Below are 17,176 nucleotides of genomic sequence, written 5' to 3'. Positions count from 1 at the left end.
CACGAGGAGAGAGAGAGAGAGAGAGAGAGAGAGAGAGAGAGCTCTCCCCAAACCCGGGGAGATGGAGGTGGAGAGAGATATATCTGCACTCTGGACTGTGGTGAGACAACTTCAACAATATAAATAGCAAGAGCAGGAGAAGAACCGAGCACTGGAGGAGAGGGTCAGACTGCTAGAGGAGAGGTTGAAGGGGATGGCGTGTAACAGATAACAACCCACTAGAGAGGTGGCCACCACCGAAGAGAAGGCAGCAGAACAGCCCACCTCAGCTCCCGACAAAAGTCTCGACACCACAGCAGAACAGTCCACACCAGACCGTGGCCATTGCGTCGACATCACAGCAGAACAGACAAATGAAGAACCCCAAGCCCAGGGGATCTCACCCCCTCTGTTCTGTGACTGCCTCAAAACCAAATGTTTTCCTGGCCCACCACTCCACCCTGGACTTGAACAGCCTCTATGACCAGGTCCACCTATACAAGGCAGCAGTGCCCACCTTCGCCCGGACTCTAAAGGACATCACTCTCAAACGCAGCCCCAACACTTCAGACAGGAGCAACAGATCAATAGACACCCCACCCAGACCAGCGAGACACTCTCCCAGACCTGCGGGACCCCCCCTGGACCTACACATAGAGGACCCACGCCGAGAGGACCTACATCCAGACCACAACACCACCAGCCACATACACACCCCCACCCCAACCAATCAACACCCACCCAAGTCAACCATGCCCACACCCCATTTAGGCCCCCTCAGATCAGACCTATGCCCCTCCTGCCCACCCCATGCACCCCACCCCTGCAAAGAGGGCCTCAACATGGAAGTCAAACATATGCCCAGGTCGTGATCAGTCAAACAGGCCCAACCACCACTCGTACACTAGCCCAAGCCAATGGCATGTACCAGATGCTCAGCAGGCTCTGCTCACACTTACTGGCCTGAGGCCAAACCACACGATCAACAACATTGGAAACTTTATGGAACACAAAGCCTTCACTATCTCACTATCAAGAAACCTGGTAAAGAGGAGATGGACCCACTGGTTGTCCTCTAGGTTACAGAGAGCTGGTAGTTCCATCCACCAAACTACCAGGTGTGAAACAGGGAAGGGACTCAGGGGGTATGCTAATTTGGTATAGAGCAGACCTAACTCACTCCATTAAAGTAATCAAAACAGGAACATTTTACATTTGGCTAGAAATTCAAAAGGAAATTATCTTTACAGAGAAAAATGTCCTCCTGTGTGCTACCTATATCCCCCCACTAGAATCCCCATACTTTAATGAAGACAGCTTCTCCATCCTGGAGGGGGATATCAATCCTTTCCAGGCCCAGGGACATGTACTAGTCTGTGGCGACCTAAATGCCAGAACTGGACAAGAACCTGACACCCTCAGCACACAGGGGGACAAACACCTGCCTGGAGGTGACAGCATTCCCTCCCCCATATGCCCCCCTAGGCACAACTACGACAACATAACCAACAAACACGGGTCATAACTCCTGCAGCTCTGTCGCAAACTGGGTATGTACATAGTCAATGGTAGGCTTCGAGGGGACTATAGTAGGTGCACCTATAGCTCATCCCTTGGCAGTAGTACTGTAGACAACTTTATCACTGTCCTCAACGCAGAGTCTCTCAGAGCGTTCACAGTCAGTCCACTGACACCCCTATCAGATCACAGCAAAATCAGTCTACTTGAACAGAGCAATACTCAGTCATGAGGAATCAAAGCCAAAGGAACTGAGTAATATTAAGAAATGCTATAGATGGAAGGAATATAGTGTGGAAACCTGCCAACAAACAATTAGTCAACAACAAATGCAATCCCTTTTAGATAACTTCCTGGACAAAACGTTCCACTGTAATAGTGAAGGTGTAAACTTGGCTTCCCTATCAAATCTAAAAATCTCAAATAGAAAACCGAAGAAAATGAACAACAATGACAAAGGGTTTGATGAAGAATGCAAAAATCTAAGAAAGAAATGGAGAAACCTGTCCAACCAAAAACATAGAAACACGGAAAACCTGAGTCTAAGCCTTCACTATGGTGAATCACTAAAACAATACAGAAATACACTACGGAAAAAGAAGGAACAGCACATCAGAAATAAGCTCAATGTAATGGAAGAATCCATAGACTCTAACCACTTCTGGGAAAATTGGAAAACACTAAACAAACAACACAAAGAATTATCTATCCAAAATGAAGATGTATGGGTAAACCACTTCTCCAATATTTTTGGCCCTATAACAAAGAACAAACAGAAAAAACATACATGATCAAATACAAATCTTAGAATCAACTATTAAAGACTACCAGAACCCACTGGATTCTCCAATTATTGAATTATTGTCACGACTTCTGCCGAAGTCGATGCCCCTCCTTGTTCGGGTGGTGCTCGGCGGTCGACGTCTCCGGTCTTCTAGCCATCATTGATCCATTTTTCATTTTCCATTGGTTTTGTCTTGTCTTCCTACACACCTGGTAACAATCCCATTCATTACATGTTGTGCCCTCTGTTTCCCCTCATGTCCTTGTCAGAGATTGTTTGTTGTTATGTGCTCGTGTATTTGTATTGGTGTGCGACGGGTTATTTTACCCATGTTACTTTTTATGTACGTTGGTTTTGGAGTTTGTTTTATCTTTATTAAACTACTCCAGTTACACCAAGTTGGTTTCTCCTGCGCCTGACTTCCCTGCCACCTACACACACGACAATTACTGAATGAACTACAGGACAAAACAAAAACCCTCCAACCCAAAAAGGCCTGTGGTGTTGATGGTATCCTCAATGAAATGATCAAATATACAGATGACAAATTCCAATTGGCTATACTAAAACTCTTTAACATCATTCTTAGCTCTGGCATCTTCCTCAATATTTGGAACCAAGGACATATTATCCCAATCCACAAAAGTTGAGACAAATTTGACCCCAATAACTACCGTGGGATATGTGTCAACAGCAACCTTGGGAAAATCCTCTGCATTATCATTAACAGCAGACTCTGTCACAGTTGTTTTCGTCTTCGTCTTCTGACGATAATGCGAAATCGTCATCAGAAAATGTGGACCAATACGCAGCAGGTACGTGAATGCTCATCTTGATTTTTAATTAATCTCAAAAATGAACATACAAAATAACAAAACACAAAAAACGAACACTCGACAAATAAACAGTCTGGTAAGGCACAAGGCTATACACAGAATAATCACCCACCAATAACACATACAAACACACCCTAATATATGGGACTCTCAATCAAAGGCAGATAGACAACACCTGCCTTCAACTGAGAGTCCCAACCCCAATCAACCAAACATAGAAACACACACACTAGACTAACCCTAGAATTAACTAAACATAAACCAAAACCCGGAAATACTAAATCAAACACCCTTTACACAAACACAACACCCCGAACCACATAAAACAAATACCCCCTGCCACGCCCTGACCAAACTACAAAACAATTAACCTTATATACTGGCCAGGACGTGACAGACTCGTACATTTCCTCAGTGAAAACAATGTACTGAGCAAATGTCAAATTGGCTTTTTACCAAATTATCCTGTGCGACAGACCACGAATTCACCCTGCACACCCTAATTGACAAACAAACAAACTAAAACAAAGGAAAAGTCTTCTTATGCTTTGTTGATTTAAAAAAAGCCTTTGACTCAATTTGACATGAGGGTCTGCTATACAAATTAATGTAAAGTGGTATTGGGGGAAAAACACACAACATTATAAAATCCATGTACACAAACAACAAGAGTGCGGTTAAAATAGGCAAAAAACATACACATATCTTCCCACAGGGCCGTGGGGTGAGACAGGGAAGCAGCTTAAGCCCCACTCGTTTCAACATATATATCAACGAATTGGCGAGGGCACTAGAAAAGTCTGCAGCACCCAGCCTCACCCTACTAGAATCTGAAGTCAAATGTCTACTGTTTGTTGATGATCTGGTGCTTCTGTCACCAACCAAGGAGGGCCTACAGCAGCACCTAGATCTTCTGCACAGATTCTGTCAGACCTGGGCCCTGAAAGTAAATCTCAGTAAGACCAAAATAAAGGTGTTCCAAAAAAGGTCCAGTTGCCAGGACCACAAATACGAATTCCATCTAGACACCGTTGCCCTAAAGCAAACAAAAAACTGTACATACAGTGCCTTGCGAAAGTATTCGGCCCCCTTGAACTTTTCGACCTTTTGCCACATTTCAGGCTTCAAACATAAAGATATAAAACTGTATTTTTTTGTGAAGAATCAACAACAAGTGGGACACAATCATGAAGTGGAACGAAATATATTGGATATTTCAAACTTTTTTAACAAATAAAAAACGGAAAAATTGGGCGTGCAAAATTATTCAGCCTCCTTAAGTTAATACTTTGTAGCGCCACCTTTTGCTGCGATTACAGCTGTAAGTCGCTTGGGGTATGTCTCTATCAGTTTTGCACATCGAGAGACTGAAGTTTTTGCCCATTCCTCCTTGCAAAACAGCTCGAGCTCAGTGAGGTTGGATGGAGAGCGTTTGTGAACAGCAGTTTTCAGTTCTTTCCACAGATTCTCGATTGGATTCAGGTCTGGACTTTGACTTGGCCATTCTAACACCTGGATATGTTTATTTGTGAACCATTCCATTGTAGATTTTGCTTTATGTTTTGGATCATTGTCTTGTTGGAAGACAAATCTCCGTCCCAGTCTCAGGTCTTTTGCAGACTCCATCAGGGTTTCTTCCAGAATGGTCCTGTATTTGGCTCCATCCATCTTCCCATCAATTTTAACCATCTTCCCTGCCCCTGCTGAAGAAAATCAGGCCCAAACCATGATGCTGCCACCACCATGTTTGACAGTGGGGATGGTGTGTTTAGGGTGATGAGCTGTGTTGCTTTTACGCCAAACATAACGTTTTGCATTGTTGCCAAAAAGTTTGATTTTGGTTTCATCTGACCAGAGCACCTTCTTCCACATGTTTGGTGTGTCTCCCAGGTGGCTAGTGGCAAACTTTAAACGACACTTTTTATGGATATCTTTAAGAAATGGCTTTCTTCTTGCCACTCTTCCATAAAGGCCAGATTTGTGCAGTATACGACTGATTGTTGTCCTATGGACAGAGTCTCCCACCTCAGCTGTAGATCTCTGCAGTTCATCCAGAGTGATCATGGGCCTCTTGGCTGCATCTCTGATCAGTCTTCTCCTTGTATGAGCTGAAAGTTTAGAGGGACGGCCGGGTCTTCGTAGATTTGCAGTGGTCTGATACTCCTTCCATTTCAATATTATCGCTTGCACAGTGCTCCTTGGGATGTTTAAAGCTTGGGAAATCTTTTCGTATCCAAATCCAGCTTTAAACTTCTCCACAACAGTATCTCGGACCTGCCTGGTGTGTTCCTTGTTCTTCATGATGCTCTCTGCGCTTTAAACGGACCTCTGAGACTATCACAGAGCAGGTGCATTTATACGGAGACTTGATTACACACAGGTGGATTCTATTTATCATCATTAGTCATTTAGGTCAACATTGGATCATTCAGAGATCCTCACTGAACTTCTGGAGAGAGTTTGCTGCACTGAAAGTAAAGGGGCTGAATAATTTTGCACGGCCAATTTTTCCGTTTTTTATTTGTTAAAAAAGTTTGAAATATCCAATAAATTTCGTTCCACTTCATAATTGTGTCCCACTTGTTGTTGATTCTTCACAAAAAATTACAGTTTTATAGCTTTATGTTTGAAGCCTGAAATGTGGCAAAAGGTCGAAAAGTTCAAGGGGGCCGAATACTTTCGCAAGGCACTGTACCTTGGCCTAAACACTCTAATTATCAAAATCTAGAAAAGAGCCGTTAAATTCTACAACCACCTAAAAGGAAGTGATTCCCAAACCTTCCATAACAAAGTCATCCCCTACAAAGAGATGAACCTAGAGAAGAACCCCCCTAAGCAAGCTGGTCCTGGGGCTCTGTTCACAAACACACTCCACAGAGCCCCAGGACAGCAACACAATTAGACCCAACCAAATCATGAGAAAACAAAAAGATAATTCTTTATAATGTGTAATGTGTAAGCTTTGACTATGTACAGACTCAGTGAGCGTAGCCTTGCTATTGAGAAAGGCTGCCGTAGGCAGACCTGGCTCTCAAGAGAAGACAGGCTATGTGCACACTGCCCACAAAATGAGGTGGAAACTGAGCTGCACTTCCTAACCTCCTGCCAAACGTATGACCATATTAGAGACACATATTTCCCTCAGATTACACAGATCCATAAAGAATTTGAAAACAAACCCGATTTTGATAAACTCCCATATCTACTGGGTGAAATACCACAGTGTGCCATCACAGCAGCAAGATTTGTGACCTGTTGCCACAAGAAAAGGTCAACCAATGAAGAACAAACACCATTGCAAATACAACCCATATTCATGCTTATTTATTTTCCCTTTTATACTTTAACCATTTGTACATCGTTACAAAACTGTATATATATATAATATGACATTTGTAATGTCTTTATTATTTTCGAAGTTATGTGAGTGTAATGTTTTCTGTTCATTTATATTGTTTATTTCACTTTTGTATATTATCTACTTCACTTGCTTTGGCAATGTTAGCATATGTTTCCCATGCCAATAAAGCCCCTTGAATTGAATTGAGAGAGAAAGAGGCAGAGAGGGAGAGAGAGAGAGAGTGACAGAGAGAGAGAGGGGGAGAGAGAGAGGGAGAGGGATAGAGGAAGAGGCGGAGAGAGAGAGAGATGGACAGAGAGAGAGGGAGAGAGAGAGATGGAGCGGCAGAGAGAGAGAGAGAGAGAGAGGGACAGAGAGAGAGAGGGAGCGAGAGATGGAGAGGCAGAGAGAGAGAGAGAGAGAGGGACAGAGAGAGAAAGGGAGGGACAGAGAGAGAGAGAGAGAGAGAGAGTGACAGAGAGAGGGAGAGAGAGAGGGAGAGGGAGAGGGATAGAGGAAGAGGCGGAGAGAGAGAGAGAGATGGACAGAGAGAGAGAGAGAGAGAGAGAGACAGAGAGAGAGAGAGAGGGAGAGAGAGATGGAGAGGCAGAGAGAGAGAGGGACAGAGAGAGAGAGGGAGGGACAGAGAGAGAGAGAGAGAGAGAGACAGAGAGAGAGAGAGAGAGAGAGAGAGAGGGGAGTGTGAGGGAGTTCAAGGACAGCTCTGTCACAGACAAACAGACGTGTGAATGGACCAGAATAAGCAGTAAGTCATAAGGTCCATGTATCATAGTTCACAAGAGAAGACACTGTTGCCTATATGTACAGGCACTTTCCCAGGAGCCTCTGGCACTTCCAATGATGTGATACAAAGTGACATGATACACTCATTCATTAAAGACAACATGCTGGCTTCTACAGTACTGTATGCTCCTTCACTTTATTCCAACACAACTACAGGCATGCTGCACATCCACACACACACACACACACACACACACACACACACACACACACACACACACACACACACACACACACACACACACACACACACACACACACACACACACACACACACTCACACACAGACTCACACACACAGACAGACTCACACACACAGACAGACTCACACAGACTCACACACACACAGACAGACTCACACACACACAGACAGACTCACACACACACAGACAGACTCACACACACACAGACAGACTAACACACACACGCTCACAAACACATACGCTCACAAACACACACACACACAGTCAGTCACTGACCTGGCATCAGGCTACTGAAGGCCACTGTCCTCTGGCCCACAAAGTCCCGTCCGATGGGGTCGTGGTCCCAGACGAGGAAACGCACCAGAGCCACCTCCGCCATGTGGATGGTAAAGGACAGGTTCTCCTCCCACACAGGGTTAAAACCTGGACAACACACACTGTGTCAGAGTACACACACGCACTCTCTCACACACACACACACACACACACACACACACACACACACACACACACAAACACACACGCACTCTCACACACTCTCTCTCACACACACACACACACACACACACACACACACACACACAAACACACACGCACTCTCACACACTCTCTCTCACACACACACACACACACACACACACACACACACACACACACACACACACACACACACACACACACACACACACACACACCACACACACACACACACACACACACACACACACACGTGCCTCAGCTATGTTTGGGGCATATGCAAAGGGTACTGTCTCTGTGGGAACACACACTCACAACAGGATCTAACAAACTGAGTGACAAATACAACATTGATTCAAGTCCAATGGTCATGTGTCTATGGTGTGTTTGGCCCAGTCCTACCCTGTTGCCTGTCATCTATGTTTAGAATAGATGACTGGGTCTGGGTGGCAGGTCAGGTCAGGTCACAGTCACACTGACTCTCACACAGAGAGAGAGAGGAGGGCTCAGCAGGGGGAGAGAGGAGGGTTCAGCAGGGAGAGAGAGGAGGGCTCAGCAGGGGGAGAGAGGAGGGTTCAGCAGGGAGAGAGAGGAGGTTTCAGCAGGGAGAGAGAGGAGGGTTCAGCAGGGAGAGAGAGGAGGGTTCAGCAGGGAGAGAGAGGAGGTTTCAGCAGGGAGAGAGAGGAGGGTTCAGCAGGGAGAGAGAGGAGGGTTCAGCAGGGAGAGAGAGGAGGGTTCAGCAGGGAGAGAGAGGAGGGTTCAGCAGGGAGAGAGAGGAGGGTTCAGCAGGGAGAGAGAGAGGAGGGTTCAGCAGGGAAGAAAGGAGGGTTCAGCAGGGAGAGAGAGGAGGGTTCAGCAGGGAGAGAGAGGAGGGTTCAGCAGGGAGAGAGAGGAGGCTTCAGCAGGGAGAGAGAGGAGGGTTCAGCAGGGAGAGAGAGAGAGAGAGAGAGAGAGAGAGAGAGAGAGAGAGAGGAGGGTTCAGCAGGGAGAGAGAGGAGGGTTCAGCAGGGAGAAAGAGGAGGCTTCAGCAGGGAGAGAGAGAGAGGGTTCAGCAGGGAGAGAGAGAGAGAGAGAGAGAGAGAGAGAGAGAGAGAGAGAGAGAGAGAGAGAGAGAGAGAGAGAGAGAGGAGGGAAAGGTTATGGATCTCTGGAGGTGGTGGTACTACTATTAGATCACTGTGTGGAGGCACTGATCCATGACATGGTACAGAGATGACTTGGCTGAATGTCATATCTGGTTCTATGGATGAGTGGAGTGTCTGTATGATAAATTGTATAGTGTGTTTGTGTGCGTGTCTGTGTTTTACCGTTGTCGTCCACTACTCGAGTCTGCTCCTTGCAGCAGTCCACTGGCAGGCCGATGATCTCCACCTCTACAAACGGATCAATGATCTGAAGCAGAAGAGGGAACAGAGTTACAGCAGCATTGGGGCTTAGCAACACTATGCTAACGGGTCAATGATCTGAAGCAGAAGAGGGAACAGAGTTACAGCAGCATTGGGGCTTAGCAACACTATGCTAACGGATCAATGATCTGAAGCAGAAGAGGGAACAGAGTTACAGCAGCATTGGGGCTTAGCAACACTATGCTAACGGGTCAATGATCTGAAGCAGAAGAGGGAACAGAGTTACAGCAGCATTGGGGCTTAGCAACACTATGCTAACGGGTCAATGATCTGAAGCAGAAGAGGGAACAGAGTTACAGCAGCATTGGGGCTTAGCAACACTATGCTAACGGGTCAATGATCTGAAGCAGAAGAGGGAACAGAGTTACAGCAGCATTGGGGCTTAGCAACACTATGCTAACGGGTCAATGATCTGAAGCAGAAGAGGGAACAGAGTTACAGCAGCATTGGGGCTTAGCAACACTATGCTAACGGGTCAATGATCTGAAGCAGAAGAGGGAACAGAGTTACAGCAGCATTGGGGCTTAGCAACACTATTGTGTCTGTGTTTGTGTACCTCTCCTCGGTCCCCCAGCATAGAGTCTGGTGGTTTGGGAAGCTGCTGTCCACTGATGATCTTCAGCACCAGCTGTTTCTTGGGGTAGGCAGGGAGGGGGTCGTCACTGAAAGGGTTAAACGAGCCTGAAGGAGTAAAACAACCAATCAGAACAGTACTACGACAGAGTGCATCCTCAATAGTCTCTCCCTGTGTGTGTGTGTGTGTGTGTGTGTGTGTGTGTGTGTGTGTGTGTGTGTGTGTGTGTGTGTGTGTGTGTGTGTGTGTGTGTGTGTGTGTGTGTGTGTGTGTGTCAGTACCTTTACACATGGGTGGAGGTTTGAGGACGTAACCACAGCCACCGTTCACCATGAACTTGGCTCTGTTCAGCTGCATCATCCGGCCCTCTGTCTGGTAGTTCAGAGCCACTGAGGAAAACACATTTATCTGTCTGTTCATCCTCTGATCAAATACACACAGGGGTTCTGTCTGGGAACAGGGAGGCGTGGTGGAAAATATGGCTGAAATCACAGAGAGAGAGAGAAAGAGAGAGCATGCGAGACAGACAGACAGACAGACAGACAGACAGACAGACAGACAGACAGACAGACAGACAGACAGACAGACAGACAGACAGACAGACAGACAGACAGACAGACAGACAGACAGACAGACAGACAGACAGACAGACAGACAGACAGACAGACAGACAGACAGACAGAGAAAGAGACAGCGTGCGAGAGAGAGAGAGAGAGAGAGAGAGAGAGAGAGAGAGAGAGAAAGAGACAGCGTGCGAGAGAGACAGAGAGAGAGAGACAGCGTGCGAGAGAGACAGAGAGAGAGAGAGAAACAGCGTGCGAGAGAGACAGAGAGAGAGAGAGACAGCATGCGAGAGAGACAGAGAGAGAGAGAGACAGCATGCGAGAGAGACAGAGAGAGAGAGAGAGAGAAAGAGACAGCGTGCGAGAGAGAGAGAGAGAGAGAGAGAGAGAGAGAGAGAGAGAGAAAGAGACAGCGTGCGAGAGAGAGAGAGAAAGAGACAGCGTGCGAGAGAGACAGAGAGAGAGAGAGAGAAAGAGACAGCGTGCGAGAGAGACAGAGAGAGAAAGAGACAGCGTGCGAGAGAGACAGAGAGAGAGAGAGAAAGAGACAGCGTGCGAGAGAGACAGAGAGAGAAAGAGACAGCGTGTGAGAGAGACAGAGAGAGAGAGAGAAAGAGACAGCGTGCGAGAGAGACAGAGAGAGAGAGAGAGACAGCGTGCGAGAGAGACAGAGAGAGAGAGAGAGACAGCATGCGAGAGAGACAGAGAGAGAGAGAGAGAGAGAGAGAGAGAGAGAAAGAGACAGCGTGCGAGAGAGAGAGAGAGAGAGAGAGAGAGAGAATGTTTCCCTATTTCCACTTCCACTGATGGTCAGTCTGGTCTGAACAACACAACTAGACCGAGAAATTTGATCTCAATGAACGTGGCAACAATCCCACCACAGAACACGGTGTTAAGGGATTAGGAGGAAAACACAGAAAGGGAGAGGAGATTCCAGTAGACAAGAGTTCACAGTAGAGGTCAAAGATGGGACCTGGCAATCAGTGGGACCTGTGGGACCTCAATGGTACCTGGCAATCAGAACCTATTCTCCACAAACTCTTATTGTTTACAGTAGGAGAAAGAGAGAGAGAAAGAGAGAGAGAGAAAGCGCGAGAGAGTATGCCATCACAGCAGAACTATTTGTGACCTGTTGCCACAAGAAAAGGGCAACCAGTGAAGAACAAACACCATTGTAAAATCAATCTATATTTATTTTTGATTTATTTTCTCTTTTTTACTTTAACTATTTCCACATCATTACAATACTGTATATAGACTTAATATGACATTTGAAATGTCTTTATTCCTTTGGAACTTTTGTGAGTGTAATGTTTACTGTTCATTTTTTATTGTGTATTTCAAGTCGTTTGAATTTAATTGGATTGAGAGAGAAAGAGAGAGAAAGAGAGAGAGAGAGAGAGAGAGAATGAAAGAGAGAGGGAGAACGAAAGAGAGAGAGAGAGAGAGCGAGAGGTAGTCAAGAGGACTGGGGGAGTGGGGGTAGATAGAGCAATTATTATCTGGCTAAAAATACTGGAATCAGTTATAGAACCCATCGCCCTTTATGGTTGTGTGGTCTGAGTTCCGCTCACCAACTGAGAATTCACAAAATGGGACAAACACCAAATTGAGACTCAGCAGCATGCAGAATTCTGCAAAAATATCCCCTGTGTACAACGTAAAACACCAAATAATGCATGCAGAGCAGAATTAGGCTGATACCGCTAATTATCAAAATCCAGAAAAGAGCCGTTAAATTCTACAACCACCTAAAAGGAAGTGATTCCCAAACCTTCCAGAACAAAGCCATCACCTACAGAGAGATGAAACTGGAGAAGAGTCCCCTAAGCAAGCTGGTCCTGGGGCTCTGTTCACAAACACAAACAGACCCCACAGAGCCCCACGACAGCAACACAATTAGACCCAACCAAATCATGAGAAAACAAAAAGATAATTACTTGACACATTGGAAAGAATTTACAAACAAACAGAGCAAACTAGAATGCTATTTGGCCCTAAACAGAGAGTACAAAGTGGCAGAATACCTGACCACTGTGACTGACCCAAATTTAAAGAAAGCTTTGACTATGTACAGACTCAGTGAGCATAGCCTTGTTATTGAGAAAGGCCACCGTAGGCAGACCTGGCTCTCAAGAGAAGATAGGCTATGTGCACACTGCCAACAAAAAAATATATATTATCTACTTCACTTGCTTTGGTAATGTTAACATATGTTTCCCATGCCAATAAAGCCCCTTGAATTTAATTGAGAGGACTGAGGGAGAGAGAGAGGCAGTGAAGAGGACTGAGGGAGAGAGAGAGAGGGAGAAGGACTGGGGGAGAGAGAGAGAGGGAGAAGGACTGGGGGAGAGCGAGAGAGGCAGTGAAGAGGACTGGGGGAGAGAGAGAGAGGCAGTGAAGAGGACTGGGGGAGAGAGAGAGAGGGAGAAGGACTGGGGGAGAGAGAGAGGCAGTGAAGAGGACTGGGGGAGAGAGAGAATGACTGGGGGAGAGAGAGAGAGGCAGTGAAGAGGACTGGGGAGAGAGAGAGAGAGGCAGTGAAGAGGACTGGGGAGAGAGAGAGAGAGGAGGACTGGGGGAGAGAGAGAGAGGCAGTGAAGAGGACTGGGAGAGAGAGAGGAGGACTGGGGGAGAGAGAGAGAGAGAGGAGGACTGGGGAGAGAGAGAGGAGGACTGGGGGAGAGAGCGAGAGAGGAGGACTGGGGGAGAGGAGGTAGATGGCCGGGCAGAGATATGTATTCTTTTGTATTTGTTTATTTAAAAAATATATATTTAATGCCATTTTTTTTTTTTACTTAACAAGTATCAGCAAAACATGACAATAAGATCGTTCAGACGTGTTGTTTCTTACCCAGCTGACAGCCCACATTCCAGTAGAGCTGAGGATTGAAGTTGGACGAGTCTATCCGGTAGGCTGAGGGGTAGATTCTAGACAGCTGTCGCTGGTTGAAACATAGGAAGCGCTCAGCTCTGTGGTTCACTAGCTGCTGGGCACGAGTCTCACTGAATGACAGAACATTCCCCGGAGTACCTGACAGACGAGAGGAGAGAGGGATGAGAGAGGAAATGAGGAGAGGAAAGGGCTGAGCAGTGAGTGAAAAAGGAGATAGATAGATGAAAAAGAGAGAGGGTATGGAAGTGAGAGAAGGAGAATAGGGAGAGAGAGAGAGAGACAGAGAGACTGAATGGGGTGGGGAAGAGGACGGGATGGAGGGATAGAGTGAAAGAGAGAGGGAGTGGAAATGAGAGAAGGAGAGATAGGGGAGAGAGAGAGAGAGAGAGGGAGTGGAAATGAGAGAAGGAGAGATAGGGGGAGAGAGAGAGAGAGGGAGTGGAAATGAGAGAAGGAGAGATAGGGGGAGAGAGAGAGAGAGAGAGGGAGTGGAAATGAGAGAAGGAGAGATAGGGGAGAGAGAGAGAGATTGATGGGTGTGGTGGGGGTTGTTTCTGGATTGGTTAAGGGCTTAGCAGAGAGAGATAATGTCTTTAAGAGTGTGTGTTTTCTTACTGTCGTCCAGTCCCTCCTGAGAGGCCACAGAGTTAGTGAAAACAACCAGGTCTGACAGATCTCTACTCAGCTTCATCGTCTTCCTCTTCCTCCCTCCCCTACAGCAAGAAGAAAACACAGAAAGAGTATGAAGGAGGAAGGAGAGGTAGAATGGAGGAAGAGGCAGAGTATAATGGATAAAGAGACAGAGTAGAATGGATAGAATTGAGTAGAATTGAGAAAGTAGGACGGAAAGACATGCACAGTGACAACAGCATGGGAAGTAAAGCGGAGTGTCCATCAAAGTGACAGTTTACACCCCACAGCATCACAGTTTACACCCCACAGCATCACAGTTTACACCCCACAGGGAAGATCATCACAGTTTACACCCCACAGAGTCACAGTTTACACCCCACAGAGTCACAGTTTACACCCAACAGAATCACAGTCTTACACCCAACAGAATCACAGTTTACACCCCACAGGGAAAAGCATCACTTGGAAATACCTAACACAGACCAGATCAAACAGCTTTCATTGACACACTAAAGGGTTATGGAGGCAGGCCAACAACACACACGCACGCACGCACGCACGCACGCACGCACGCACGCACGCACGCACGCACCGCACACACACACACACACACACACACACACACACACACACACACACACACACACACACACACACACACACACACTCACACACACACACACACACACACACACACACGAAGAGCCTTACATCCACCTTGACTGTCCCTGAAGACACATACATAATGTATTAACATTTCACACTTTTACACACACACACATGATCGACTATTCGAAGAAGATGGGACACACACACACACACGTGATCGACTATTCGAAGAAGATGGGACACACACACACACACGTGATCGACTATTCGAAGAAGATGGGACACACAGACACGGCACTTCAAAGTCTGGTTACGGTCAACAAATAGACACTTCAAAGAAGATTAAGGGCGCGTAAAAAGGGTTTAGGGTCCTTCAAACACATGAGTGGAAGTTGCTCCAGGCTGGAAGCTTGCTGTTCTGTCAGGTATAGCAGGATTTGAGCTGACAGAACAGAAGAGCCTAACTCACTAATCCTAATTTGAAATCCATGCATGTAATTTCACTATGACATAACACATGATTTATGTGTGAATGTTGAGTTCTCCATGCAAATCTCAAGGTGGGAGTCAGCAATGAGCATGGGTCAGTATGACGAGAGAGCCATTGAGAGCTGACCTGGTGATCTGTCCTCCTGCTTCTCTCCCAGAGGTCTCCTGTCCGTCCTCCTCTCCATCCGTACTCTGGGACTTCAGCCTGGATTTTGAGTGTCTCTGCAGTGGGGGGGAAACACACACACACACACACACACACACACACACACACACACATAATTCCAATTAGCATTGCTCATGCCCATACATGTAGCAGTCATAGTCCTACATTTAGCGGTCCTACATTTAGCGGTCCGACATTTAGTAGTCTGACATTTAGCAGTGCGACATTTAGCAGTGCGACATTTAGCAGTCCGACATTTAGCAGTCATACATTTAGCGGTGCGACATTTAGCAGTCCGACATTTAGCAGTCATACATTTAGCGGTGCGACATTTAGCAGTCCGACATTTAGCAGTCATACATTTAGAGGTCCTACATTTAGCGGTCCTACATTTAGCAGTCCGACATTTAGCAGTCCGACATTTAGAGGTCATATATTCATACATTTAGCATTCATACATTTAGCAGTTCGACATTTAGCAGTTCGACATTTAGCAGTCCTACATTCAGCAGTCCTACATTCATACATTTAGCATTCATACATTTAGCAGTCCGACATTTAACGGTCTGACATTTAGCAGTCCGACATTTAGCGGTCCGACATTTAGCGGTCTGACATTTAGCGGTCCTACATTTAGCGGTCATACATTTAGCGGTCATACATTTAGCAGTCCTACATTTAGCAGTCCTACATTCAGCAGTCCTACATTCAGCAGTCCTACATTCATACATTTAGCATTCATACTTTTAGCAGTCCTACATTTAGCAGTCCTACATGTAGCGGTCATATAGTCATACATTTAGCATTAATACATTTAGCAGTCCTACATTTAGCAGTCCGACATTTAGCGGTCCGACATTTAGCAGTCCTACATTTAGCGGTCATATTTTCATACATTTAGCAGTCCTACATTTAGCAGGCCGACAATTAGCAGTCCGACATTTAGCGGTCATATATTCATAGATTTAGCATTCGTATTTTTAGCAGTTCTACATTTAGCAGTCCGACATTTAGCAGTCCGACATTTAGCGGTCATATATTCATACATTTAGCATTCATACATTTAGCAGTCATACATTTAGCAGTCCGACATTTAGAAGTCCGACATTTAGCAGTCCGACATTTAGCGGTCGTATATTCATACATTTAGCATTCATTCATTTAGCAGTCTTACATTTAGCAGTCCGACATTTAGCAGTCCGACATTTAGCAGTCATATATTCATACATTTAGCGGTCCTACATTTAGCAGTCCGACATTTAGCAGTCCGACATTTAGCGGTCATATATTCATACATTTAGCATTCATACATTTAGCAGTCCGACATTTAGCAGTCCGACATTTAGCATTCATACATTTAGCAGTCCGACATTTAGCAGTCCGACATTTAGCAGTCCGACATTTAGCAGTCCGACATTTAGCGGTCGTATATTCATACATTTAGCATTCATACATTTAGCAGTCCTACATTTAGCAGTCCGGCATTTAGCAGTCCGGCATTTAGCAGTCCGACATTTAGCGGTCATATATTCATACATTTAGCATTCATACATGTAGCACTCAAAACATAAGCTACTACTGTTTGTGTGTTTGTGTGTTTGTGTGTGTGTGTGTGTGTGTGTGTGTGTGTGTGTGTGTGTGTGTGTGTGTGTGTGTGTGTGTGTGTGTGTGTGTGTGTGATGGTAGAGGAAGAGGTAGCATAACATATCTATTAAGTTCAAGTGGAGGAGTGGAGGAGAATGTTGTCAGTAATTACAGTCTTCAGGCTGCTCAGTGGGTAGTACACACACACACACACACCACTAGTAGCAACATGTATGACTGTTAACATGAAAAAGCAATTTCCTCCTTGTGGAGGGGATTAGCAACAGCGTGACACACACACACACACACACACAC

The 17,176-nt window shown here is 45.8% G+C and overlaps 1 protein-coding gene across 1 annotated transcript in view; it reads right to left on the bottom strand.

The window, feature by feature from the left end:
- The window catches only part of LOC106581476 (1-phosphatidylinositol 4,5-bisphosphate phosphodiesterase eta-1), a 187,303-nt gene that overhangs the window by 16,369 nt on the left and 153,758 nt on the right, over positions 1 to 17,176 (bottom strand). The window contains exons 14-20 of the mRNA XM_045704038.2: positions 15,239 to 15,333; positions 13,996 to 14,093; positions 13,339 to 13,518; positions 10,203 to 10,310; positions 9,904 to 10,028; positions 9,249 to 9,333; positions 7,741 to 7,887 (exon numbers count right to left, since the gene is read on the bottom strand). Coding sequence (XP_045559994.1) covers positions 7,741 to 7,887; positions 9,249 to 9,333; positions 9,904 to 10,028; positions 10,203 to 10,310; positions 13,339 to 13,518; positions 13,996 to 14,093; positions 15,239 to 15,333 — 838 coding nt within the window. The remainder of the gene's footprint in view (positions 1 to 7,740; positions 7,888 to 9,248; positions 9,334 to 9,903; positions 10,029 to 10,202; positions 10,311 to 13,338; positions 13,519 to 13,995; positions 14,094 to 15,238; positions 15,334 to 17,176) is intronic.

Source organism: Salmo salar, chromosome 20, assembly GCF_965601325.2.
Source record: "Salmo salar chromosome 20, fSalSal1, whole genome shotgun sequence".
Taxonomy (NCBI): domain Eukaryota; kingdom Metazoa; phylum Chordata; class Actinopteri; order Salmoniformes; family Salmonidae; genus Salmo; species Salmo salar.
The sequence above is the reverse complement of the archived record's forward strand: the minus strand, read 5'-3'. Positions and strand labels throughout refer to the sequence as shown.